The sequence below is a fragment of the Hippopotamus amphibius genome, chromosome 4, assembly GCF_030028045.1.
Source record: "Hippopotamus amphibius kiboko isolate mHipAmp2 chromosome 4, mHipAmp2.hap2, whole genome shotgun sequence".
NCBI lineage: Eukaryota > Metazoa > Chordata > Mammalia > Artiodactyla > Hippopotamidae > Hippopotamus > Hippopotamus amphibius.
The window spans coordinates 6268299-6291281 of NC_080189.1; the positions used below are offsets into that span (position 1 = coordinate 6268299).

The 22983-nt window shown below is 49.3% G+C and overlaps 2 protein-coding genes across 6 annotated transcripts; one reads left to right on the forward strand and one right to left on the reverse strand.

Annotated features, from left to right (window-relative positions):
• Positions 1–6184: 6184 nt before the first annotated feature.
• TMEM176A (transmembrane protein 176A) lies at positions 6185–10829 on the reverse strand. The gene is made up of 7 exons (XM_057732676.1): positions 10756–10829; positions 9835–10042; positions 9222–9332; positions 8060–8116; positions 7681–7896; positions 7073–7183; positions 6185–6494 (listed from the first exon to the last, which is right to left on the reverse strand). Exons 2-7 carry the CDS (start codon positions 10024–10026, stop codon positions 6453–6455), a joined length of 729 nt encoding a protein of 242 aa, XP_057588659.1. The 5' UTR covers positions 10027–10042; positions 10756–10829; the 3' UTR covers positions 6185–6452.
• Positions 10830–11299: 470 nt separating this feature from the next.
• TMEM176B (transmembrane protein 176B) lies at positions 11300–19693 on the forward strand. 5 transcript variants are annotated; one of them, XM_057730191.1, is made up of 8 exons: positions 11300–11380; positions 12077–12143; positions 14754–14953; positions 16732–16842; positions 17209–17265; positions 17493–17723; positions 18865–18984; positions 19378–19693. In XM_057730191.1, exons 3-8 carry the CDS (start codon positions 14762–14764, stop codon positions 19468–19470), a joined length of 804 nt encoding a protein of 267 aa, XP_057586174.1. In that variant the 5' UTR covers positions 11300–11380; positions 12077–12143; positions 14754–14761; the 3' UTR covers positions 19471–19693. The 5 variants fall into 5 exon arrangements, with proteins under 5 accessions (XP_057586174.1, XP_057586176.1, XP_057586179.1 ...); XM_057730193.1 differs by having other exon boundaries at positions 14757–14953; XM_057730196.1 differs by lacking the exon at positions 16732–16842.
• Positions 19694–22983: the final 3290 nt, after the last annotated feature.

Genomic DNA, 22983 nt, shown 5'->3' on the forward strand with positions numbered 1-22983 from the left:
TTTCCGTATCTTCTATTCTGAGCATCCAAATTCAACCCATGTGCCTTCAGGGAGAAAACTTCATGCCCAGAATCACGGGCAAGACTAATCTAAAGAATTTGGAGTCCCAAAGGAATTCTGTGGTACCTGCAGCTTTCTTTCCCAGGGAATGGAGTGATGGGGAACCAACATTGCCCTAGGACTTAAATTGAGCTGGGTAAAAAAATTTTTTTCTTGTGATGAAAACTCTTAAGATCACTTTCTTAGTGACGTTCAAATTTGCAATGCTTATTGACTATAGTTCTCATTCTGTAGTCACATGACTTTTTTTTTTTTTTTAATAACTGGAATTTTGTACCTCTTGATCCCCTTTACCCATTTCATCCACCCTCAACCCACTTCCCCTCTGTCAACAACCCATCTGCTCTCCATACCTAGGAGTTTTGTTTGTTCGGTTGTTTTTTCCACATATAAGGGAAATCATAAAGCACAGCTTTCTCCATCTGACTTATTTCATTTAGCACAATAATCTCGAGGTCCATCTATATATGTCACAAATGGCAAGATTTCATTTTTTCTTGGGGTTGACGAGTTTTCCATTGTATCTGTATTTCTGTATATCGCACATCTTCTTAATCCATTCATCTGTTGATAGACACTGAGGTTGCTTCCATATCTCGCCTATTGTAAATAGTGCTTCAGTGAATTTAGGGGTGCAGATATCAGTATTTTCATTTTCTCCGGGTAAATACCCAGAAGTGGAATCCTCAGGTAAGACCTCTGGGGTGTGCAAACGCACCAGAGCCAGTCCTGCCTTCAGTGTTTACAGTCTAGTTGGGGAGATAAGGGAGTTACACACACACGTGTGTACATCACTTGTAGACACGGCAGCAGCGTATGTACAAGTGACGGGGGCTTTCTGATGGAGGAAAGGTCCCCTATTTGAGAACGGTTGTAGACATAGATGGAGGCAAGTCTCTCTGAGGACGTGGGGTCAGCACAACTGCATATGCAAGTTGGGCTGCCCTGGGTCGGGGAGGGGGGCTGTGCAAGTTTATTTTCCTACCAGTAGTGTATGAGAGTTTCCGCTGCGCCACATCCTCACCAATATTTAATGCTGTCAGACTTCTAAACTTTCGCCAAATCTGACAGATTAGCTCACGTTATATCATTGTGCCTTGAACTTGCCTTTACCCAAATATTGATGAGGTTGAGCGCGTTTCCTATACTGATTGACTGTTTGGATTTTGTCTTACGAAGAGCGTCCGTGCAAACCTTTGGTCAATTTTTCTATTGGATTGTCTGCCTTAATGATTTGTAGGAATTCTTTACGTGAGGTTGAATCATAGGAAGTTGGTGTTTGACCATTCTTGACCTACAAAATATGGCCGTTTCATGTGGTTCAACTTGATACTTTCTGGATACTGGTCCTATGTTAATGACATGCTGTCAAGTACTTTATCATGTTGTGCAGCTTATCTTTTAGTTTTCTTTATTTTTTGAGCGTCAGATGTTTCTAATTTTAATGCAGTTAAATGTATGTCTTTTCTTTTACGGTGGGTGTGTTTGGTGTCCTGTTTAAGGAATTCTTCTTCTCTTTCGTGCTGAAGGTGACCAGGTTGTGCAGGAGGCTTGGAGCTGTGCCCTCAGGGCATCTACTTTGGGCCCCGGGTCCTGCTGCGTCCACTGTGGGACAGGCAGATTCCTCTGCGGCCCCAGACTTGGCTGGGTAGTGGAGGGAGAGGCCACTTCTGGGGTCCTTCTACCATGGAGCCCAAGTTTCCAAGAAGAGATTTTCTATGGACTGCTTCCCCACCATTCTTGGGAGTGTGGAAGGTCTTCCCAGTGGATGGGCGGACCCGTGTCCCAGTGACCCAGGATTGGGGCAGGATGGAGCTGACAGCTCTGTGGATGCTCAGGCAGGGTGGGCTGGGGCAGGGGCTGACTCCAGCTCAGAACTGGGATATCTGGTTCCTGAATTGTGTGTCCCTGGAGCAGATGAGGTGGGACAGGGAGAAAACTGGCTGAAGATAGTGGAGCAGTAGGAAATCCCCCCCCCATCTGCCCTCTAATTCTGGATTTGGGGGGACATAATGGCATGATTCTAACCAATTGCCTCAAGCAGAGCAGATGGCAGGGGGCATGGTTTTTGGGGAAGGGGAGATGTCATGACTTTTCTGCCCTTACTCCTCAAGGTCACTTGTGTTAGGCGAGGCAGAGGACTGTCCCATGTTCACAGTTCCCTTCCCAGGACCCACAGTGCCTGCCACATGGGAGGTATTAGTAGATATTTGTTTAATAATGCATTGACAATTTTCAAAGAATTGTGTGAAAAAATTGCTTTTTTCTTTTCCAATTTCTCCTGAAGAACACTTTCTGTAGCCACTAGGTGGCGGGGTTAATTACATCAAGCCGGCTTGTCAGGGGGAATTCAGATAGGCAAGCAGGCATTCGAATTTAAATTCAATCTTGTTTTAATTCTGTTTTTGAACTTGTTAATCACTAAGTTTAAAAAACATATTGCCGGGGCTTCCTAGGTGGTGCAGTGGTTGAGAATCCACCTGCCAATGCAGGGGACACAGGTTCGATCCCTGCTCCAGGAAGATCCCACATGCCTCGGAGCAGCTAAGCCCGTGCACCACAACTATTGAGCCTGTGCTTTAGAGCCCGTGAGCCACAACTATTGAGCCCATGTGCTGCAACTACTGAAGCCCACGTGCCTGGAGCCTGTGCTCCGCAACAAGAGAAGCCACCACAATGAGGAGCTTGCGCACCACAATGAAGAGCAGCCCCCACTCACCGCAACTGAAAAGAAAGCCCGTGCACAGCAAAAAAAAAAAAAAAAAAAGACCCAACACAGCCAATAAAATAAATAAATAAATAAATAAATTTATATATATATACACAACCACATATTGTCATAAGAAATATTTGCAGGGTAAATCTGAGATAAAGACCCTGGTAGATAACGTTCTTCCTCAAGCTAAAGAGGGTATGAATTTCTCTTCTACAGTGTTTCCAAATTCAGTCCTTTTACGTCTCCACTAGATGTAAATTCTTTCCATTCTTTATGTAGATAAACGAACGTCAACTCAGTTTGCCCTTCGGCTCAGAAGTGGTCTTTTACTGTCAGAATGTGGTAACTTCCTTTGTTTACTGCATCTGGCAGGTCTCAGTCTCTGGGGCTGACCCCTTCCCAAGTACCCCCACCCAGAGCTCTTCCTCAGCTCCCGTCCCCCTTGGTTACCCTCCCACCTTCCAAACAGCGTCAGAGAGTCCTGGATCTTCAGTTTTCCCTTCTGTAGAAAATCAGGTATCTTGCCAGCCCTGCCTTTCGTTTAAAAAAATTTTCAAAAGCAATTTGTTTATTTGAAAATACAGCTATAGTCACAGGCTTGCGTCAAAGAGGTTCTCGTTTTGAGGGGGAAAGTGAAAGTACACATCTGGAAATGACTTGGACATGTTGAGATAGGGACGGACAAATAATCCCAAATGTATCTCCTTAACATTATGAGTTATCATGATAGTAAAACTGACCTTTGCTTTTCTGTGTGCAGGTCTGTGAGTTGGAATACATGTATAGATTTGTGTAACCAGTACCATGATTGGGGTAAAGAACAGACCATCACTCCCCCAAACTCCCGTGTGCCAGTTCCTTTTTTAGTCACGCTAAAATGCTGCTGTACAACACTGTGTCTATATTTAAAAATTAAAAAAAAAATATTGTGCCACTTGCTCTGGCCACCGTGGTTTCTGACGAGAAACCACAGACATTTGGATTACCCTACTCTATGCGTAACGGGGCGTTTTTGTTTGGCTGCTCTCAAGACTTTGTCTTTGTGTTTAGTTTTTAGCAGTTTAGGATATGTCTAGGCTTGTACTTATTTGAGTTAGTTCTCTTAAGGGTTCACTGAGCTTCTTGAGTCTGTGGGCTTGTGACTTTCAGCAAGTTTGGGAAGTTTTCAACCATACTCCTTCACACGCAAAGGTAATTCTTTCGTTTGCCTCTCCAGATATTCTTTCCATAGTTCTCTAGCCTTCTCTGTTCTCCAAAGGAGTGTCTTATCTGGATCACGTCGTTGCCCCAGGTCCCATGACTTTCTGTTAGGTTTGGCCAACAGGGAAAACTAGCAAGAGACAGAAATGGGGAGTTCGGGATCCCTCACTGCAGGGTCATCTCAGGGCAGCTGTGTTTCTCTGGGAAGGTGAGGGCTCAAATCAAGCATCGTCTCCGTCAGGGTTCTCTGTCTGAATTACTGTCTGAAACACAGTAATTGCTCCCCTGCCTCATCTTCTGGGTTTAGCTGAGGATACCCTCCCTCCACCTTGGTTAATAGTCTCGGTATGGTGCTGTCAACTCACTGCTCCCTACCTTCCACTGGCATCTCTGCGAACGGTCCCTTTACCAAACATTCCCAAATGTCCCATCTTGAGTGTGCCATCTGTTTTCTGCCCGGACCCTAACAGATGGAGTGGTTTTGGGGGACCATGACTAGCCTTATTCTGTCACCCCCATGTTGCTAAGGATTCTGATCTCTGAGCAGGTGACATCTTCCACTGGCCTTTCAGGCTTTTGGTCCTTTTCCAAGTGGGGCACGCTGAGGAGAAGTCCATTCGATTATCGCTGATTAGCTGTAAATTAACCAATATAATTAATGACTTTTGTACCAGTGACCCTGATTGGATGTTTGTAATTTACACTGAATTTCAGGGTTTTTTTTTTTTTTTCATTTTTTATTGTGGAACAGTGCTTTAGGAGTTACATGAAGCCTGAGGTGAAGGTGTATTTCTCCAGACAGAATTTGCATTTGTTTCTGACAGGTGTCTGGGGTTATTTCATCTTGAAGACTTTAAATTCTTTTCTCAGGGTTTTTGGATCACCTAAGCAGTGGGAATTCATTCCACGAGTCTCTGCTGAAGTCAGCTTGTCTTCTTGAGTTTTCATTTCACTCTTTTACCAAGAAGTTGCTTGTCATATCCTTTGAAGGGGTAGATTTTTTTCCCAACTCTTCCCTGAGATTGCATATTTATACAGGGATCTTCATGTTGATTCCCTGCTTTAAGTGGCTCTAGGATTTGTTGCCTGTCTTCAGCATATGCAATTTTGGATTACACGAGTTTGGCAGGTGGCCCTTAGGGCAGTGAGCAGGAAAGCGTTAACAAAGAGGGCTGCTCCTTACAAGGCTCTTTCAAGGGCTGGCCCTTGGCTGTCTTCTCAGAAATTGGCTTTTGGAATGTTCTTATGCTGATAAGGTTGTTTCCCTTCTCTGGGGACCAGATGGCACTGTATCAGCGTGCCTAGACTAGTTCTACAAACCATGTGATTTCAAATAGACACCTGCTTTTCTTCTGGGAATCTTGAATTGCAGTAAGTTGTGCTGGTCAAGAGAGTGTCCACGTGACCAGCCCCCAAGAAAAACCCTGAGCTTGGAGGCTTAAACAGGCTCCCTGGGGAGAAACACTGCTTATGTGTTACCTAGCAGCCCCTCACCGGTGGGAGAATGTAGGAAGCCCCCATCTGGATTCCCCCAGCACCTACCTGATATGTCTTTCCCTTGCTGATACTGCTGTGTGTCCTTTTGCTGTAATAAAACTCAGCCATGTATACAACTCTATGCTGAGTCCTGTGGGTCCTTCAAGTGGAGCACTGAATGTGGGGGTAGCTTTGGGACGCCAAACAGGCTGATGCTGGTTTCACGACTCAGCTCTCTGAGTTCATGCTCCTACTTCTATTATGGCCTCTTCAGGTTAGACATGAATTAAAAAATACAAGATTCCTATTTTATCTGGAAATTTGAGGTATTTTTTCATGGCACAATTATTCAGGGTTGGTATTTCATCACATTGTTGGATGTCCTAACTTTAAAAAGTAATTTCCGAAATGATCGCATCTTGGTATTATCTTATCTACTTCTTAATATTTCCCAACAGTCAAAATAAAAAATCCAGCTCTCAAATGGTCAAGTATTTACCCTCTTAAGTCTGAATTGTAGGGAGCGGGGCTCAGAATCTCCATCCCTTTCATCCTTCATCCCCAGGAATTTGGACCTACAGTCCCAGGACCAGCCTCAAAGAGAGTCTGTTTTCAGGGCTGGCTACTCTAGACCCAGATCGTTGTTGGGAGTAGGGGGAGCTTCATAGGTTTGCTGTTGGCTCATTCCCCTCTGCCTCCCTCCAGCCAAGAGAAATACCCTAAGCAGGAAGCTGGGAGCAACAACACAAGAGTTTATTATCGTCATTGCTCAAGAGGGGACGTGAAGCTGGCAGGATGGTGAAGGTGAGCAGGACGTGGACCAGAGCAGCTATGATGGCTGGTGGGGCAGGGCAGTGGCTCTGGCCATGGCAGAAGGATAACTGGGGCCAGAGGAGCGCCTCTCTTCCCTGGCTGGTTCTTCTTCAAAGAGGCAGAGGCTGCGACACCCAGTCCAGGCGGAGTTCCAGGCATGGATCCTCCGGAGAAGCAGGGCTAGATTTCACTTACTGTCAGCAGTTTCTTCCAAGGGAAGGTCTCTTTTCTAAGGGAAAAGGAGGGGTGAGACAGCCCACGGGGGAAAGAAAATGTAAGTGCTCTCCTCCAGGGTAACTTAGTTCTGGAGCCAAGAAGATCCAACATCAGCCTCACGGTACCTGATGCAAAAAGCTCCAAGATCCCCCCGTGGACTTGGACTTCCCTGGCTCCCTAAGGTCTTATTTTCAGATTTTTTTTTTGATGTAGACCAATTTTTTTTAAAAGTCTTTACTGAATTTGTTACAATACTGCTTCTGTTCTATGTTTTGGTTTTCGGCTGCAAATCATGTGGGATCTTAGCTCCCTGACCAGGGATTGAACCTGCATTCCCTGTATTGGAAGGTGAAGTCAACCACTGGACTGCCAGGGAAGTCCTTCCCTTGGGTCTTTGGACTGGGTGCCACTTGGTCAGGAACAGGGGGTCTCTGGGCTGGGCCACCACTGGGGTAGAAAGACAGGAATGATGCCCCTTGAGACTCATTGTAATGACCCTTTTCTCCTCCCCAAACCATCTGTACTCCATTCCTGTCTCCCTTGGACAGCACCGCAGCCACCAACACACAGACACGAGCTTTAGGGACTCACCTCCTTAGATCGGCATCTTCTCCAGCAGAATAGACACAGGGGGACCAGAGATGCCAGAAGGAGTAGAGCCCAGACCCCTAACAGCATGGCATTGATGCTTATGAGCAGGGCCTGGGGACAGAGGACCAAAGCTGTAGGCCCCAGAGTGACTGTGACCATCTGTGTTCTGTCTTCAAGCTCAAGATGGCACAGGGCCACTCTCTACCGCATTCATCCCATCCCCAAGTCTGTAGCTTCTGGGGTGAGGGGAGGCTGAAGAAGAAGCCCTGTGTGGGGGTGGGGGGGTCATTGGGGGTAGCATGCAGAGAGTGGCCAGAAACCCCTGTCAACCCCGAGACTTGACCATGCATTTAACGCCCTCGCAGCGCTTCACACATTTGCAATATTAGCTCATCTATTGTGATTTCAGTGTTTGTATTTCCCACAAATGTGTAACACCCACAACCGCAGGAACTGCTTCTATTCTGTTCAAGGCCACGTCTGTGGTGATGGGAGTCACCCTTGGGGCGGAACACGTCACACCCGTTTGGAAGGACGGCCTCACGCTTGCCCACTGTCTGACCCTCCCTGCCCACCGCCAGCTGCGGCACCTCCCCCGGCCCGGCTACCTTCAGCATTTTCACGTAGGAGATGCACAGCTGCAGCCTTCCAATGTCTGGACTCGAAGGGGTGGGGGGCCCGGTGGGGCTCCAGGGAGGGGAGACGTCACAGATACCATTGAAATAAAAGTAGCTGTTGTACTCCCACAGCTTTGTAGCCCCAATGATGATGGCCGCAGTGGCCGTGGAGAAAGCTGCCAGGGCGAGCAGGGTCCTCAGCAGGGCCTGGTGAGGAGGGGAGGCAGAGACGGACCTTGGAGGCTCAGTCTCTCTGGAGCCCAGCCCGGGACAGAGAGGGGGAGGCCCAGTGGAGAGGGTGTGTGATGGGCAGGAGGCTTGGGGTGGCCTCCAGCTTCTGGGCCTGGCGTCAACCTCTCCCCGAACTCACCCAGTAGGTGCCACCTCGTTTCTCGTAAATGAAGGCGACAGCTCCAGCCAGCACAGCCTGGGGAGAGATGGAAGGGGCAGGGGTAGCGCAGGACGTGGGAGGACCCCCCCCCACCCCCCCGCCAGCAGCCTACTTCTTTTTCCCTCCACAACTCCCACAGACAAAGCCAACCATCTGGCTGGCCCTTCCCCACAACCCTCCGCGTGGACCCGAGGTTTTGAGCTGAGCTCTGTTGTCTGGAAGATAACAGGGAGGGTATTGAGGCCTGAATTAAACTCCCGAGGCTGCAGACCCTCTATTTTAGGGACGTGGAAAAGTGCTTTGTGGTCAAGCCAGGTATGAGCCCTCCTTCCCTTCTCTAAAACCTCTCTTTTAAGCAACACCAGGTGCTTTATGAAAGCTCCAGGGCGGTGGGGTGGAAGGTCCAGGTTGTTGGAGGAGCTCTCAGTACAGGATGGACTGAGGTGGGGGTGGGGGTGGGCTCCGGTTCCAGCTGCGCTCAGCCTCCCACACAGTGGGCCTTCCAGGACAGGAAGTCTGGTCAATCGGGGGGAAAGTTGTATCTGAATCCTCTTTGGCAATTCTGTAGCTAATCTCAGTGTTTTTTTCCCATGGGGTGGAAGAGGATGATTACTTTTGACTCCTCTCAAGAAATCCGTGGGTTTTGCTGTTGTTCTGTGAGTGTGGGCAGGACAGTGGGCGCGTCCATCCTGCCGTGACCTGCCCACTCATCTCCTGCTGACATAACTGCTGTTGTCCAGTGATCCCCCCGGACCCCCTGTGCAGGACCTGCCAGGGGAGATGGGAAACCACCGGGAGGCGTGCCTTCCTTGTACACACCCTCCAGCACATTCTGCCTCTCCATCTCAATGCAAGCATCTGGAGATGAGCCCTGTCCTAGATCCTTAGCTGATCTGCTGTTGAAGGTGGGAGAAGTGGTGGGAGAAGCCCGGTGCAGGGACCCAGGGGACCTGCCCAGGGACCGTGGCCCTCCTAGCCCTTAGCTCAGCGAGTTTCCCATCTGTCTGTAGAAGCTGGGCATCAGCCTAGAGAGCTGGGAGTCTTTTCAGCTGCTAACAGGACGTTCTGATGGGGTCGATGGCGGTGGTCTCTCATCTCTGAAAGGGGGTCCCTCTGCCCACGGTCCTCCCTCCCCACTCACCACAGCCCCTGTCCAGATGGGAGCTCCTGAGTCACGCAGGTTGGTGGAGAAGAAGATGTAGAGGAATCCTCCCAGGACCCCACTCAACACCCCCAGCACCATCTGCACCACCTGAAAGAAGAAAAGCCTAAGAACCCAGATCCCAGGTTCCCGGGCCCAGGAGCAACCCTCTGCACCTAAGTCTCAGGGCAGCTTTGAGGACCTGCCACTTGTGTAGTGAAGGTTAGAAGCCCCTGAAAGGGAAAGAGAGAGAGGAGAGAGGAAGGGAGGGGGAGGACAGGAGGGGACAGAAGGAGGGGAGAACTAGCCCACACTGGGTCTGGCGAGGGGAGAGGATGAACTCAGGGTTCCACCAGCTGGGACTGTAAATGGTCAGGGGCTCTTTTGCAACCCTCAACCCACAGCCCACGCTACCTACAGCTTTTATTGAGAGGCCAGTAAGTGAGGGAAAAGCCAGAACTTGATCTCTAGTAAGAACAGAAGACTGCAGCAGCTTCCCATCAGAGAGGCTGGCTGGGAGAGGGCCCAGCAAGAGGAGGGGGCTTCCCCTTCCCAGTCCAAGGAGCCCGGGGGGCGCCCGTCCACGCCCTGCAAGGCAGGCAGCCCTACTCACCCAGGAGGCCACCAGCAGCCGGCGGCGGCCCAGGGCCCGGGAGGCGGCATGGGGCGCGGGCACGAGGGGCTGCAGCAGGGAGCACCCGCTCAGCAGGAGCTTGGCCAGAGCCGACTCCTGGTGGATGTGCACCTTGATGCAGGTGGGCTGGGGAGCCCCGGGGGCCACCTCCCCATCATTTGCCGTCCCCATGCCTGTGGACAGTGCCCTGGGAAGGAGGAAGGGGGCATCGGGGGGAAGAGTCAGCAGGAGGTTTGCACAGATTCCATGGGAACAGGCAGAGGCCCCCGTCACAGAGCAGCATCTGGGACCTGCCTTGAGGGGTGTCGTGTGAGGGAGCCTGAGTCTACTGATGCTGTGGCCACCCCTCAGCCTCCCCCTTTACCCCAGATCCTCCTCCCGTGGCCTCAGGGTCTGGACCAAGCAGTTCCCTGGAGTCCTCACCTCTCCTGTTTCTGCTCCCAGCCTGCTTGTGCGACCATGGCCCCCACCCTGGCTCTTCCCTCTGCCTCTTCCCCTCCAGAGCCTTCAGGCTGCCTGTTGAACCTCTTTGGAGGCAGCTGCTTCCTGGCTGAGCCCGGGGACCCCCCCACAGCCCCTAAAGATTTCCCTCTTCACTAATGGCTACTCAGCCCTGCGCTGCCTGTTCAGACTGGCCCCCATCGCTCTGCATGAAGTTGTGGGTGGAGATGGAGGCCAAAGGCCAGGATGACTTGGCATCAAAAGGGGACTGGGATGTACGCGGCTTCCACTGCCACCACCTTCCAGGAGGCACATCCTCTACATGGTGGGTGGTCTGTCCCTCCCTCCCCAGCAAGTTCTGGGGGGCCTGTGAGGAGGCAGGGTGGGGGCTCCTCTGGGGAGGGGTTCTGTGAGAAGGGTCTCAGGGAAAGGGCTGCCTGGACTGAGGGCCTGCCTCACCTGCTTTCCTCAGGGATGGAGAGTCGACGGTCGATCGCGTGTGATAGGAGGGCTGGGGAGAGCGGAGTGGGGCTGAGAACTGGGCAGAAAGGGGAGGGAGCTGGTGGAGCGCCAGATAGGGAAGGATGAGGCAACTTCCCAGCACACAGCTGGAGCAAAGGGCCCCTCCAGGGTTTTCCAGCTGCCAGGGGGACTCGCTGGGCTCCGATGCCCTGGAGAGCGCAGGGCCAGGTGGGTGGCCTAGGAGACCGCAGAGCCTGACCAGTCCTGGAAAATCCCTCATCTCCACCAGGGCAGGGGCTTTCTGAACAAGGACTTTCCTGTGCTGTGTGTACCCCAGTGTGTGTGTTGTCTGAGTAGGTATGAACACACCAGTGTGTATGTGCGTGTGTGTGTGTGCACGCTCTGCCTTCTCCGGCCAGCCTGATTATCTACTCAAGACCAAACCCCCCTAGAGGCGCCCCTTTGGCCCAGCTATTTTCTGGGAAGTGAAGATGCTGAAGGTCAGGCCCTCAGCACTCCACCCCTTCCTTCTGCTCTCTCCCACCCACTGGCTGGTGCCTCTGCTCCGGGCAGCTCCTCCCAGCTCTGCTCCGCTCGGCCACTGGCTCCCAGAGGAGAGCAGGTAAGCAGGGCCCTCACAGCTCAGGTGAACCCCTCCCAGGAGAATTGCACCCCAGGCTCTCTCTTTCTCTTGAGGAGGCTCCAAGACCCGTCCCCAAAACCCTCATCCCGTCTCACAGGATGCCATTCTCCCCCCATTCCTGGTTTCCGTAGGACCTGCTTGGGAGGGCGAGATGCCTTAGATAGAGGATGCGACCCTAGAAAAATGGCTGGGGAGGGTGGGGGCCCATCCTGGTCAAGTCAGCTGGACTCTGCCTCCCCAGTGCCTCTTATCTTTACTCTGGGGCTGGGGTGGCTAAGGTTCAGGTGGTTTCGTGGTGAGAGGTCCTTCAGTAGCAAAGGCCGAGGGCCCAGGGTGTAGCGGGGATCCTGGCCCTCTCTCCCCAGCTTCTCTGCTGGGGAGGAGCCTGGCAGAGAAGAGCGTCCAGGGCAGCAGGGAAGAGCCCCGCAGCCTGGAGTCAGGGTAGTGTGAAAGGGGATATTCGTGGGGCTGGCTTGGCTCAGAGGAAGGGCAGGAGTCTGGGCTGATCTGGCGACTGGAGTTGGGGGCAGGGCCGAGGGGGGGAACAGTGGTACCCAGAGGGTTAAGAGGCAGCTGGAGCCCAAGGCACATTCTGGGCTGCAATATGATGCTGATTCCTGGGCCCCAAGGAAGACCTGGCTGGAATCCAGGTTTCCTGTGTGTGTCTGTGAATAGGTCTGAACCTCCTTGCACATCTGCAGACTCATCAAACACCTGTCCTTGACACTTCACAGGAGACCAGGTAGGTGAAGAGTGAAACTGCTCTGAAACATTCACATGATACAGAAGGGAAGACTTTAAGCTTATTGTTCTTGCTGGTGTTACTAGAAATGTTATCAATAATATTATGATTTAAACAGTGATAAGTGGGACGCTCAGGAGAATGACTTAAGAGGATTTCTTTTGGAGCTGGGCAAGCTGATGCTAAAGTGCGAAAGGAGAAGAAATCTAGCAAAAGTGGCCATGAAAGAAAAAAGTAACGTGGTGGGGGGGGGCATGAAATAGCTCAACTGAATATCAAACTCTAGACTCATGATTAAAATTATGGTAATGGTGCATGACTCATCAGATCCACCGATGGGCAGAATATAAAGACTAAGATAGGCTTGGATTCCTGTAGGAATTTCATTTTTGCTTAGGGGCACATTTGAAATCAGTGGGAAATAGATGATGTATTCCATAAACAGAACATACTCTTCAGAAGTTAACCATCTGAAGAAAACAAAACCAAAACCAACTTGGATCCATTTTTTCCGACTTACAAGGTAAATTTCAGATGGATCAACATTTATATGTGAAAACTGAAAATATTAAAGCACTTAGAAGAAAATATGGGAGAATTATTATTTTATAATCTTGAAGTGGGAAAGTCCTTTTGAAGTATGATATAAAACCCAGAAGACATAAAAAAGACTGAAAATTTTGACTATGTGAAAATACAGGCAAAGTCAAAAATAAATCACAAACTGTAAAACGCTGTCTGGAACTCATGTCACAGATGGTAGTTTTTCAAATGCACGAAGAATTCCTAGAAAGATCAAAACAAAACAGAATAAAACAAGGAGGTCATAGGCTATGAAAGGAAAGCTCACAAAAGAAGAGGAAAAAAGGCTCTTAAATATATGAAAAGATGATCAACCTCACTCATAATTAAGAGAATTAATGATACTGGATTAGTCACAGAAAGCAGATTGATGGTTGCCTGGGGTCAAGGGCTGGAACGGTTCCTGGGAGGGGACATTAAGGAACTTTTTGAAACATAGAAATGTTCTGTATCTTGACTGTAGTCACGGTTGCACATATATACACGTTTGTTAAAAATCATTGAGATACACAACTAAAAGGGGGGCATTTTATTGACTAAAAATTATTAAAATCTACAACGGAATGACATTTTTCCAACAGACATTCAAAAAAGATTAAAAAGTTTGCTGACACATTCTGCTGGCCTTGGGAGGGGCAGTAGACACTCTTGGAGTTGCCCTTGCATGAGAATTGCATGCAAGTAGCTCCATGGAGGGAAATATCTATTAAAATTACAAATACACATTCCCATTGACCTGCTCATTCCACATTGCTTGTAAGAAAAAAAAATAAAGGTCTATCAATAAGGGAAGGCTTACTTAAAAAAAATATGATGCATTTATACAATGGAATACTATGCAACCATACAAACGAGTGAGGAGGCATTTTATGGACTGATGTAGGATTATTTTTAAAAGATGGTTCTGTGAACAAACCATTGTGTAGAAACTGTGCGTGTTATCCTGCCATTTGTGGGAAAAGGGGGAGAAAAAGAAAATTTTTACATGTTTTTATATGCAAAAAAGTTATTGCAGGAAGGAGGACCTCCTTCCAGGGCCCGAGAGTGGGCTCTTGTCTAACACTCAGGAATGAATTGTCTGAGGAGACACGTGTGCTGATGAAGCAAGAAACTTTACTGGGAAGGGGTGCCCGGACGGAGAGCAGGAGGGTGAGGGAGCCCGGGAGGACTGTGAGCCACGTGGCTCACAGTCTTGGGTTTTATGGTGATGGGGTTAGTTTCCAGGTTGTCTCTGGCCAATCATTCTGACTCAGGGTCCTTCCTGGTGGCACACGCATCGCTCAGCCAAGATGGATTCCAGCGAGGAGGATTCTGGGAGGTTGGAAGGACATGTGGACTGGAGTCTCCTCTCTCCTTTTGACCTTTCCCGTATTCTTCTGGTTGGTGGTAGCTTGTTAGTTCCACGTTCCTTACCAGGACCTTCTGTTGTAAGATAACTCAAGCAGGTGGTTAGGGTGCTTGGCCAGGGCGGGTGGTTTCAGTCAGTGTTTCCCCTAACAAAGTCATCATAGGCTATGTTAGAAAATGATAATATTTTTCCACCTGGAAGGCAACTAGCTAGCTAAGAGAGAATGGTAGGAGAGAGGGTTTTAGCAGTATACCCTTTTTTATCTTTTGATTTTTTTTTTAAACCATATGAAAGTGTTATGTGTAAATCCATATACTACATTGCTAAAATCATTTAGATTCCTCTCTTTGTCAATCCCAAGACCCAGACAAACTGTACCTGACCATTTTGGGATGAGGTCAAAGAGTATATATGGTGAAAACTCTAGAGGTGATTCAGATTTGCATCCCAGATTAAGGTCATTGTGACAGGGACTTTCTTGGTGGTCCAGTGGTTAAGACTCTGCGCCTCCAAGTCAGGGGACGTGGGTTTGATCCCTGGTTAGGGAACTAAGATCCCGCATGCCATGACTTGACTTGACTTGACTTGACTCAAAGACTGGTTTTCTCTCCCTGCACTCATGCAGTGTATTCCTTTCCCCTTACTTAGTTCTCAGACCTCACTTCTGTACATCTCTCCAGCAGACAGGATGACCCAAAACACGCTGACTGTGAATGGAGTCGATGTGGCCTCTACGCTGTCTCAGCCCACCCACATTGACATCCACATCCACCAGGAATCCGCTTTGGCACAGCTACTAAAGGCTGGGAGTTCCCTTTTGGAGCGCCTGTCTCACCGTCCTGCCAAGGCCAGGATAAGCTATGGACAGCTGCCACTCGGGGTAAGAGGTGGGTTGGCAAGGCGACACAGAGGTGGGTTAACAAGCAGAGGAGGGTAACACTCCTTCAGTACGATGTGGAAAGGGAAAGTGGTTTGAAACCCCATGAAAACTCACTGTTCGTATTCCATCCTGTTTGGGAAAAGAATGTTTGGGAAGTTTTGCCACAGAGATTTAGACGGAAAGGAATAGTAGATGTCACCTTTGGTGCAACGTGAGCAGTCCTATCCAGAGGTGGGGGGGTGGGGGTGGGTAGGAGGATCCCTGGAGGCTGTTAATTAGAGTTAATTGAACCCACATGGATGGAGGGCCTGCGTATGCCAGGCAATGTGATAGGCACTTTGGGGGACGACGTCAGAGAGAATCCCTAGGCGATAACCTGAAGGTACTCAGCATCCGTCAGAAGGGATCAGGCAACTACACAAATGCCTAGAATTAAAAGCAGGTCAGGTGACATCCTTGGGAGGCAGGAGAGCATCCTGCAGGGGCTGGCATCTGAGCCAGACCTTGCATGGAGAAGCAATGTGTTCAGACAGGTAGAGGGGGAAGATGGAAGAAAAGGAATTTCAGGTAAAGAGAATGGCAAGAATGAGGGCAAAGAAGCCAGAAAGCATAAGACAAGTTCTGTCAGGGTAAAAAGAATGGGACTCATGGCTGATTAGATTGGAAATGCAGACCAGAGCCATACTGCTGAGACCCTTGAGTGACAAAGTGAGGTGACAAAGTCCTGAATCAGCTTCGATGGTGGCAAGGCCGTGGAGGCATTCTGAGCAGGTGCCCAAGCTTCAGGCAGCCTCACAGCCAGGAGGTGTCCAGGTTAGAAGTATGGAGGGTCTGCACCTGCGAGGTCACAGCAGAAATGAGGAGGAAAGAGAGGAGTCCAAATCCTTTGTGGATGGGGTGGCCATGACTGGGGAGTGAGTGGAGGTTGGGTACAGGGGAGGAGAGGATTCTGGGAAGATGTGAGGTTTGGAGTGAGGGTGACTGGAAGATTGGAGCCCTGGAAGTCAGTGAGGCAGACACTGGGGGTGGTATGGGTGGGGTTTGGAATTTGAACGTGATGAATCTGAGAGGCTGGCAGGACACGTAGGTGGTGACATCCAAGAGGCTGTGATAGTTGGACCCTCCAGGAAGTAGTGCCGAGTGGGAGTTGCATGTGCAAAAGGTTTACTGGGGTGTGACATCCATGCAATGAAAAGGGCAGGAGTGGGACTGGGCAGGGGAGACAGCAGATCATGATGCAGGGCTGACAAGGTCTGGGCCGGTCCAGTGGGCAGCTTGGGGGCAGAGACTGCCCATAGCAGGAGTTCCATGTTAGCTAGAGACGGCCCTCGAACCACCGCCTTGCTTGATCATTGGCTGGGCAGCCATCCCCAAAGAGTGTGCCCTTGGCCTGAAAGATGAGGGGACCCTGAAGGCTCTGACCACTGCAGGCTGTCAGCTAACCCCTGGCCTTTCTTGAAGGAGGTCATTGTGGCCCATCCTGGACAGGATGATGGGCTTCCCAAGGGAAAAAGAGGAGGAAAAAAAGCAGGAATCGTCCGGTGGGATGACAAAGTGTGGGATTTAGGAAAGAATGAAGGAGAAAAGGCTGGCAAGTCAGAGGGAGGAGGGAGAACTGGCACGTGCTACTTCATGGATGTGAAGGGAACAGACCTTCCAGAATCAGAACTGTGGAGAAGTCCGGGCAGAGGAAGAGGAGAGGAAAGCCACCCCCGGGGAGCTCGGGCCATGGAGCACAGGCTCATGGGAAGGGGTGTGGCTTTCCCCATCTCTTGCAGGTGACCCAGGTATTGCTGGGGGCTACGAGCTGTGCTCTTGGAGGGCTTCTCTACTTGGGGCCCTGGATTCAGCTGCGTGCCTCAGGCTGTGCCTTCTGGGCAGGGTTTGTGGTGAGTAAGAAAGGGGTGGCGAGCTCCGTGGGAGGCAAGTGGTTACAGACAAGGAGAGAGTTCCTTTGGCACTGGGTCAAGGATTTGGGGAAGAGACCATAGACCCAGAGTCCAAATGCCGTATATTATGAGGGGACTGCCTTAGGGGAAGGGCAAAACCCTTCCACCATTCGTTTTCCTCTTTAAGGCAAGGCTGGGGAGAGTGGGGCTGTTGTAAGTGGAGTCTTGCCCATCTGCTAGGTTTCTTGGCCTGTGCCTTGGATCCTGCTTGAGATTGGCTGTTCTGGGGCCTGTTGGGAGGAGTGTGATGGGAGATTGTTTCAGGACAGTCAGTTGGAGGACTTTTCTGGTGTCTTCTCTTCCTAGGCCATTGCAGCAGGAGTTGGGGCCATTGTCCATGAGAAGCACCGGGGCAAAGTTTCAGTGAGTCTGGGCGTCCTCTTTGCCCCACCTCTGCCCCTCCTATGTCTCTGTTTTTCTATCCTATTTTTCTGTCTTCTCCTCTTTGGTTTCCAATATGCTAAGATCTTTCCTGAAGGGAGGGTTTCCTGGGCCAGGAAACTGGAGGAAGAGGAGACTGGTTTGAGGCTGGGACCCCACGGCTCTGCCATCCATAGAGGGAGTCTGCAGCCTGAACGTCTCTCTTCTAGGGCTGCGTATCAGGTCTGCTCACCCTGGCTGGCATCGCCACGGCTGTGGCCGCTGTTGTCTTCTGTGTGAATAGCTTAACCTGGCAACCTGATGGCTTCTACGACATCAGCTCCGTGTGTGATCCCTTAGTCCCTGCCACCCCCACCCCTTGGTATCGACGGAGGAGAGGAAGCAGTTCCTATTCATCATGGAGGGAGGAGAACTGCAGAAACCACATGCAAATGCTAATGGTGAGAAAGGAGAGTCAGTCTTCCAGGGATGCATCACAGTTGTGAATTGGGGAATTGGGGCACCGGAGGGCAGAGACGTAGGCTCCTCAGCTTGGACCTCATCTGAGGTCTTTGGTTCAGGAGGTTTTAATGTAAGCTGAAGACACTTTCAGGTGCTCGTGGCATGAACATTCCCTGAATCAAAGGGGATGAGGAGCAAAGAGGAGACACTGAAGTGAGGATGTCAGGAACCACCCTTCCGTCTTTTCTGGTGTGTGGCTGTTATCAGTTTTCTATTGCTGCATAACACACCACCCCAAAATGTGCTGGCTTAACACTGCAGTTTTTTTTCTTTAAAAAAAATCTTTTATTTTGAAATAATTTCAGACTTATAGAAAAATTGTAAATAGAGTGCAAAGAATTCCCCTACAGGTTCACTTGTTCCCATAATGTTAATGTTTTAAAAAAATTGTTTTTCAAAGAACTTTTACTGAGATTCAGTTAACATACAACAAACTGCATATATTTAGAGTACTGCAATTTATCATTATTTCTCACATTCTGTGGGTTGACTAGGCTCACATGGGCAGTCCTCACTTGGGTTTTCTCTGACTGCAGTTGCAGTCAGATGTCAATGGGGGGTGACGTCATCCAAGAGCTCGGCTGGGCTGGACCACCAAGATGGTGCATTTACAGGGCAGGGAGCTCAGCTGGGGCCATCAGCCAGGGAGCCTACAACGGCTTCTCCATGTGGCTTGGGCTTCTTGTAGCCCAGCAACCAGGTTCCAACAGAGAGCATCCCACTGTGAGCTTTTCAAGAGGTAGGAGATGGAAGCTGCCAGGCCAATTAAGGGCTACCCCACAACTGGTCTAGTGTCACTTCCACTGCATTTTGTTGATTGAAGCACTTCCCAGGCACTTCCAGATTCTAGGGGGTTGGAGCAGTAGACCCCACCTCTTCACAGGGGCAGAAGTTCACACTGCAGACAAGCAAACGGGGTGGAATCTGTAGCTGCCCCCATAGTTGGAAAATGCAATCTGTTTTGGCGGGAAGTAGCTAGGCTGTCAGACTCTGATCCCTCCTGGGGTAGCAAGATGACAGTAACAGCAGAATCAGAGGAGCAGACTCCTGACGGTAATTTTTTTCTTCCTTTATCTTCAGGATTTGTTCCTAGGAATCCGTGCTCTGCTCCTGGCTGTCTGTGTCCTGCAGGTCATTGTATCCTTGGCTTCCCTGGGCGTGGGCCTTCGAAACTTCTGTGGCCAGAGCTCCCGGGCCCTGGTAAGCTGTTAGAGAGGCACTAGGGAAAGAGAGGGTCTGGTTGTTGAGGCTCCAGGGATGGGAAGGACATCGGCGCAGGAACGCTGCTGAGCAGTGGTCATGCTTCCCCTCACTCAGCTCTTTCCCGGGCTCGGCTCTGCCCTTCAGTGTCTGGGGAACCTGACCCCATCACTGTGTCCTGGGTTGACTTCTGCCTTCTGCCTCCCCTTGTCCTTCTTTGCTCTCATTTTCACACATTCCCCTCTTTTCTGTCCTACATCTTGTCTAGCTCCCCTTCCTCTGTCATCGTTTCCTTCCCTCCTTCTTTCCTTTGTCTGATTTCCAGTTCCATGAAGCTAACTCTCTCCCATCCTTTTCCGCCCCCAAATTGGTTTTTCTCTTTTTTTTTTTCAGGATGAGGAAGGATCAGAGAGGAAGCTGTTGGGGGAGAATTCAGCGCCTCCCTCCCCCTCCAAGGAGAAGAGCCAGGCTGTTGTTGTCCTGTGAGAAGCCAGAGACCTTGCCTGGAGCCTGCATGTCCCCCTGGAGTGGCCCAGGGCCCCTCACTGCCCTGTGTGTCACACGTGCTTCCTTTGGCCGCTCCCCCTCTCCTCACCACCCTCACCCACTCTTCCCACTCCAGGGTCCTCAGTTCAGTGAACAAGTATTGTCACGTTTTCCCCAATGCTGAATAAACAGAAACAACCATAAAAAAATGAAATAATTTTGTGCACAAAGAATGCAGTCTCCCTTTGTTGATACACATGGTGCGTTGATACACATGGAGTTAAATGAGAGTTATGTATCATATGGAAACAAGGTCCCAATAAGACTCAATCTTCGTTCTGCTCTCTGCCCCAGGTGTAAAAACTCCTTTTTCTGATTTCCTTCTGTTCATAACTCTCACATACTTAGAATCTTTTTACCTACTAAGGTTTTCTATAACTGATCTGTGGGCTTTTACAGAACCATGTGAGACATGGAATGAGATCATACCCTCCCTCCCTCCTCCCTTTCTTCCTTCCCTTCATCTTCCTCTCCCTCCTTTCCTTCCTTCCTTTTCATTAATTAATTAATTAATTAATTAATTAATTATTTATGGCTGTGTTGGGTCTTTGTTGCTGTGTGTGGGCTTTCTACAGTTTGTAGCGAGCAGGGGCTACTCTTTGTTGTGGTACGCGGGCTTCTCTGTGCAGTGGCTTTTCTTGTTTCAGAGCATGGACTCTAGGCGAGCGGGCTCCAGTCATTGCAGCATGTGGGCTCAGTAGTTGTGGCGCATGGGCTTAGTTGCTCATTGGCATGTGGGATCTTCCCTTACCAGCAATCAAACCCGTGTCCCCTGCATTGGTAGTCAGATTCTTAACCACTGTGCCACCGCAGAAGTCCCTTTCTCTCTCTCTCTTTCTTTCTTTCTCCCTTCCTTCCTTCCTTTCTTTTTTCTCTTTTTCTTTCTTTCTCTTTCTTTCTTTCTTTCTTTCTTTCTTTCTTTCTTTCTTTCTTTCTTTCTTTCTTTCTTTCTTTCTTTCTTTCTTTCTTCTTCCTTTCTTTTCTCTTACTTTCTTCTTTCTTTTCCTTCCTCCCTCCTTCTCTCTCTCTTCCTCCCTCCCTTCCTTTATTTTTTCTCTTTCTCCCCCATCTCTTTCTTTCTCTCTTCTCTTTTGCAGTAATTACTGTTGGTTCTCTCACCACAGACACACACACACACACATCCCTGTTATCCTTCACTTTCATTGTAAATGATACAATGGATTAGTTTTTTACTGTTTAAATTTTCTATACACAAGTATATAGATGTAAGCATTTCTATTATGGAACCAGGTTCATTTGTCCAATGCGCAGTAGACCAAAAGCGGAGATGCTGAGGTTTGCAGCAGAGAAAGTGTTTACTCACAAGGCAGCCAAGCGAGGAGACAGGAGAACAAATCTCAAATCTGCTTCCCCGTAGGCAAGAGGCTTGAGATATTTAGGGATAGAGAAGCAGGGTGGTCTTAGGTGTGGAAAAAGGTGATTGGAAGTAGGGAAAAGGTGAGATAGCTGGTGTCCTGGGCCAGCACATCTGAGTTACGTGCTTCTTCATGGGATACATGTCCCCAAACGGAGGCATTTAGTATGATCCGAGGATGGAGTTTTCACCCCTCTGATGTCAAAAAGTCATTCATTGGGCCCCTGTGCAGGCCCAGTTTTAGGGCTGGTGGTCCCAACTGGTCTTAGCCAGACCTGGAAAACAACTTAAGCCCTCATTACTATAGTGACCCATTCATCAGAGGTGTTATCTATAGGGGATGCTTAAGGAGCCAAAAAATAATTAAGATGCTCTTGGCCAGTGAAGGCAGGCTACAAGGGAAGTGGTTTTTAACAAGCTGTTCCCTTACCTGCTGCTCTGTAGGATGAGCTCAAGAATTCCTGTTAGTCACCAGTTTCTGTTAGCCTTATGGGGCATGATTTTATTTCTGAAGGGTGAAAAAGCAGGCCATGGTCTGTAGAATGAAGACGTTATAGGGATTCTGGCATTTTTCTGATTCCAATGTAGTGAGCAGCCTTCCATTTCCATTGTGACTTTATGAAATCTCTGAGAGATAGGTTTTAGTACTACTTAGCAGACCCACAGCAGAAGAACTGGGTGGGAGCCCCCACCTTTATCCAGTGCACAGTCCTGCCCTACGATGTGGTGTTGGCAGGGGCAGAGCTGGTGGTACGGGTGAGGCATGGCCCCACCGTGGGGGATTTAGGGTGGTGGGCTTATAGATAGAGATTTGTAAACAAGCTCGTGTAATGAAAGGTCAAAGAGATGAGGCAGTATTCAGATGTTCAGAGTATTGGACAGGGCTTGGCAAATTATGAGCTGAGGGGCAAGTCTGGTCTGCCACCTATTTTTTTAAAAATTATTTATTTATTTATTTATTGGCTGTGTTGGGTCGTCTTTGCTGTGTGAGGGCTTTCTCTAGTTGCAGAGAGTGAGAGTTACTCTTCGTTGTGATGCACGGGCTTCTCAGTTCGGTGGCTTCTCTTGTTGTTGAGCATCGGCTCTAGGTATGCGGGCTTCAATAGTTGTGGCACATGGGCTCAATAGTTGTGGCTCTCGGGCTCTAGAGCACAGGCTCAGTAGTTGTGGCACATGGGCTTAGTTGCTCTGCGGCATGTGGGATCTTCCCTGACCAGGGCTTGAATCTGTGTCCCCTGCGTTGGCAGGTGGATTCTTAACCACTGTACCACCAAGGAAGCCCCTTGTCACCTACTTTTGTAAGTAAAGTTTTATTGAACACAGCCACACTTATGGGCTTACGCATTGTCTATGCAACAAGGGCAGAGTTGAGTGGTCTCAGTAGAGACATTTGGCCCATAAAACTTCGAGTTTGCTGTCTCCTGGTGCGGGAGACCCCAGTGGAGGGAGTAGCTAATTCTACTCCGTGATTGACAGGAGCCGGGGAACCTATGCTCTTGCCTCGGCAAATGTGACCCTGGTGTGGGCAAAGTGGAGAGGTCTTTGCCCCACCCTAGACTGGCTGAATCAGGATGTGCATTTTCTCAAGATCCGCAGGTGCGCCCTGCACTTAGTATATTTTGAGAAGCATGGAGTTAATCACATCTAGGTGTCTTGTTCAGAAATAGGACAAACCCCCTTGAATTTGATCTCTTTCTTTTTATGAACTTGTTAACCTTAAAGTTTTAAAGAAGAATTTTCATGAGAAGAAACAGCAGGGCAGAACCAAAGATGCCAGTAAGAGGAGGCATCTTTCCTCTCTTCCTTAGCTTAAGATGTTATTAATTTCTGTGCTTCAGTGTTTCTAAACCAGCCCTTTCATGCCTAGACCAGATAGAAATTCTTTTCATTTTTCATTCTGGTAAATAAATATCAACTTGGTAGTTTGCTTTTTTTGCTGTTATTGTTGTTGTTTTTCTAGCATGAAGTGATCGCTTACTGTCTGGCAAATTCTGTTTTTCCCCGCCCTGAAGTCTCTAAGTCTCTGAGAGAAGGGGTCACCCCTCCGTCTGACTTCTCCCCCATCCCCCATTTTTTCC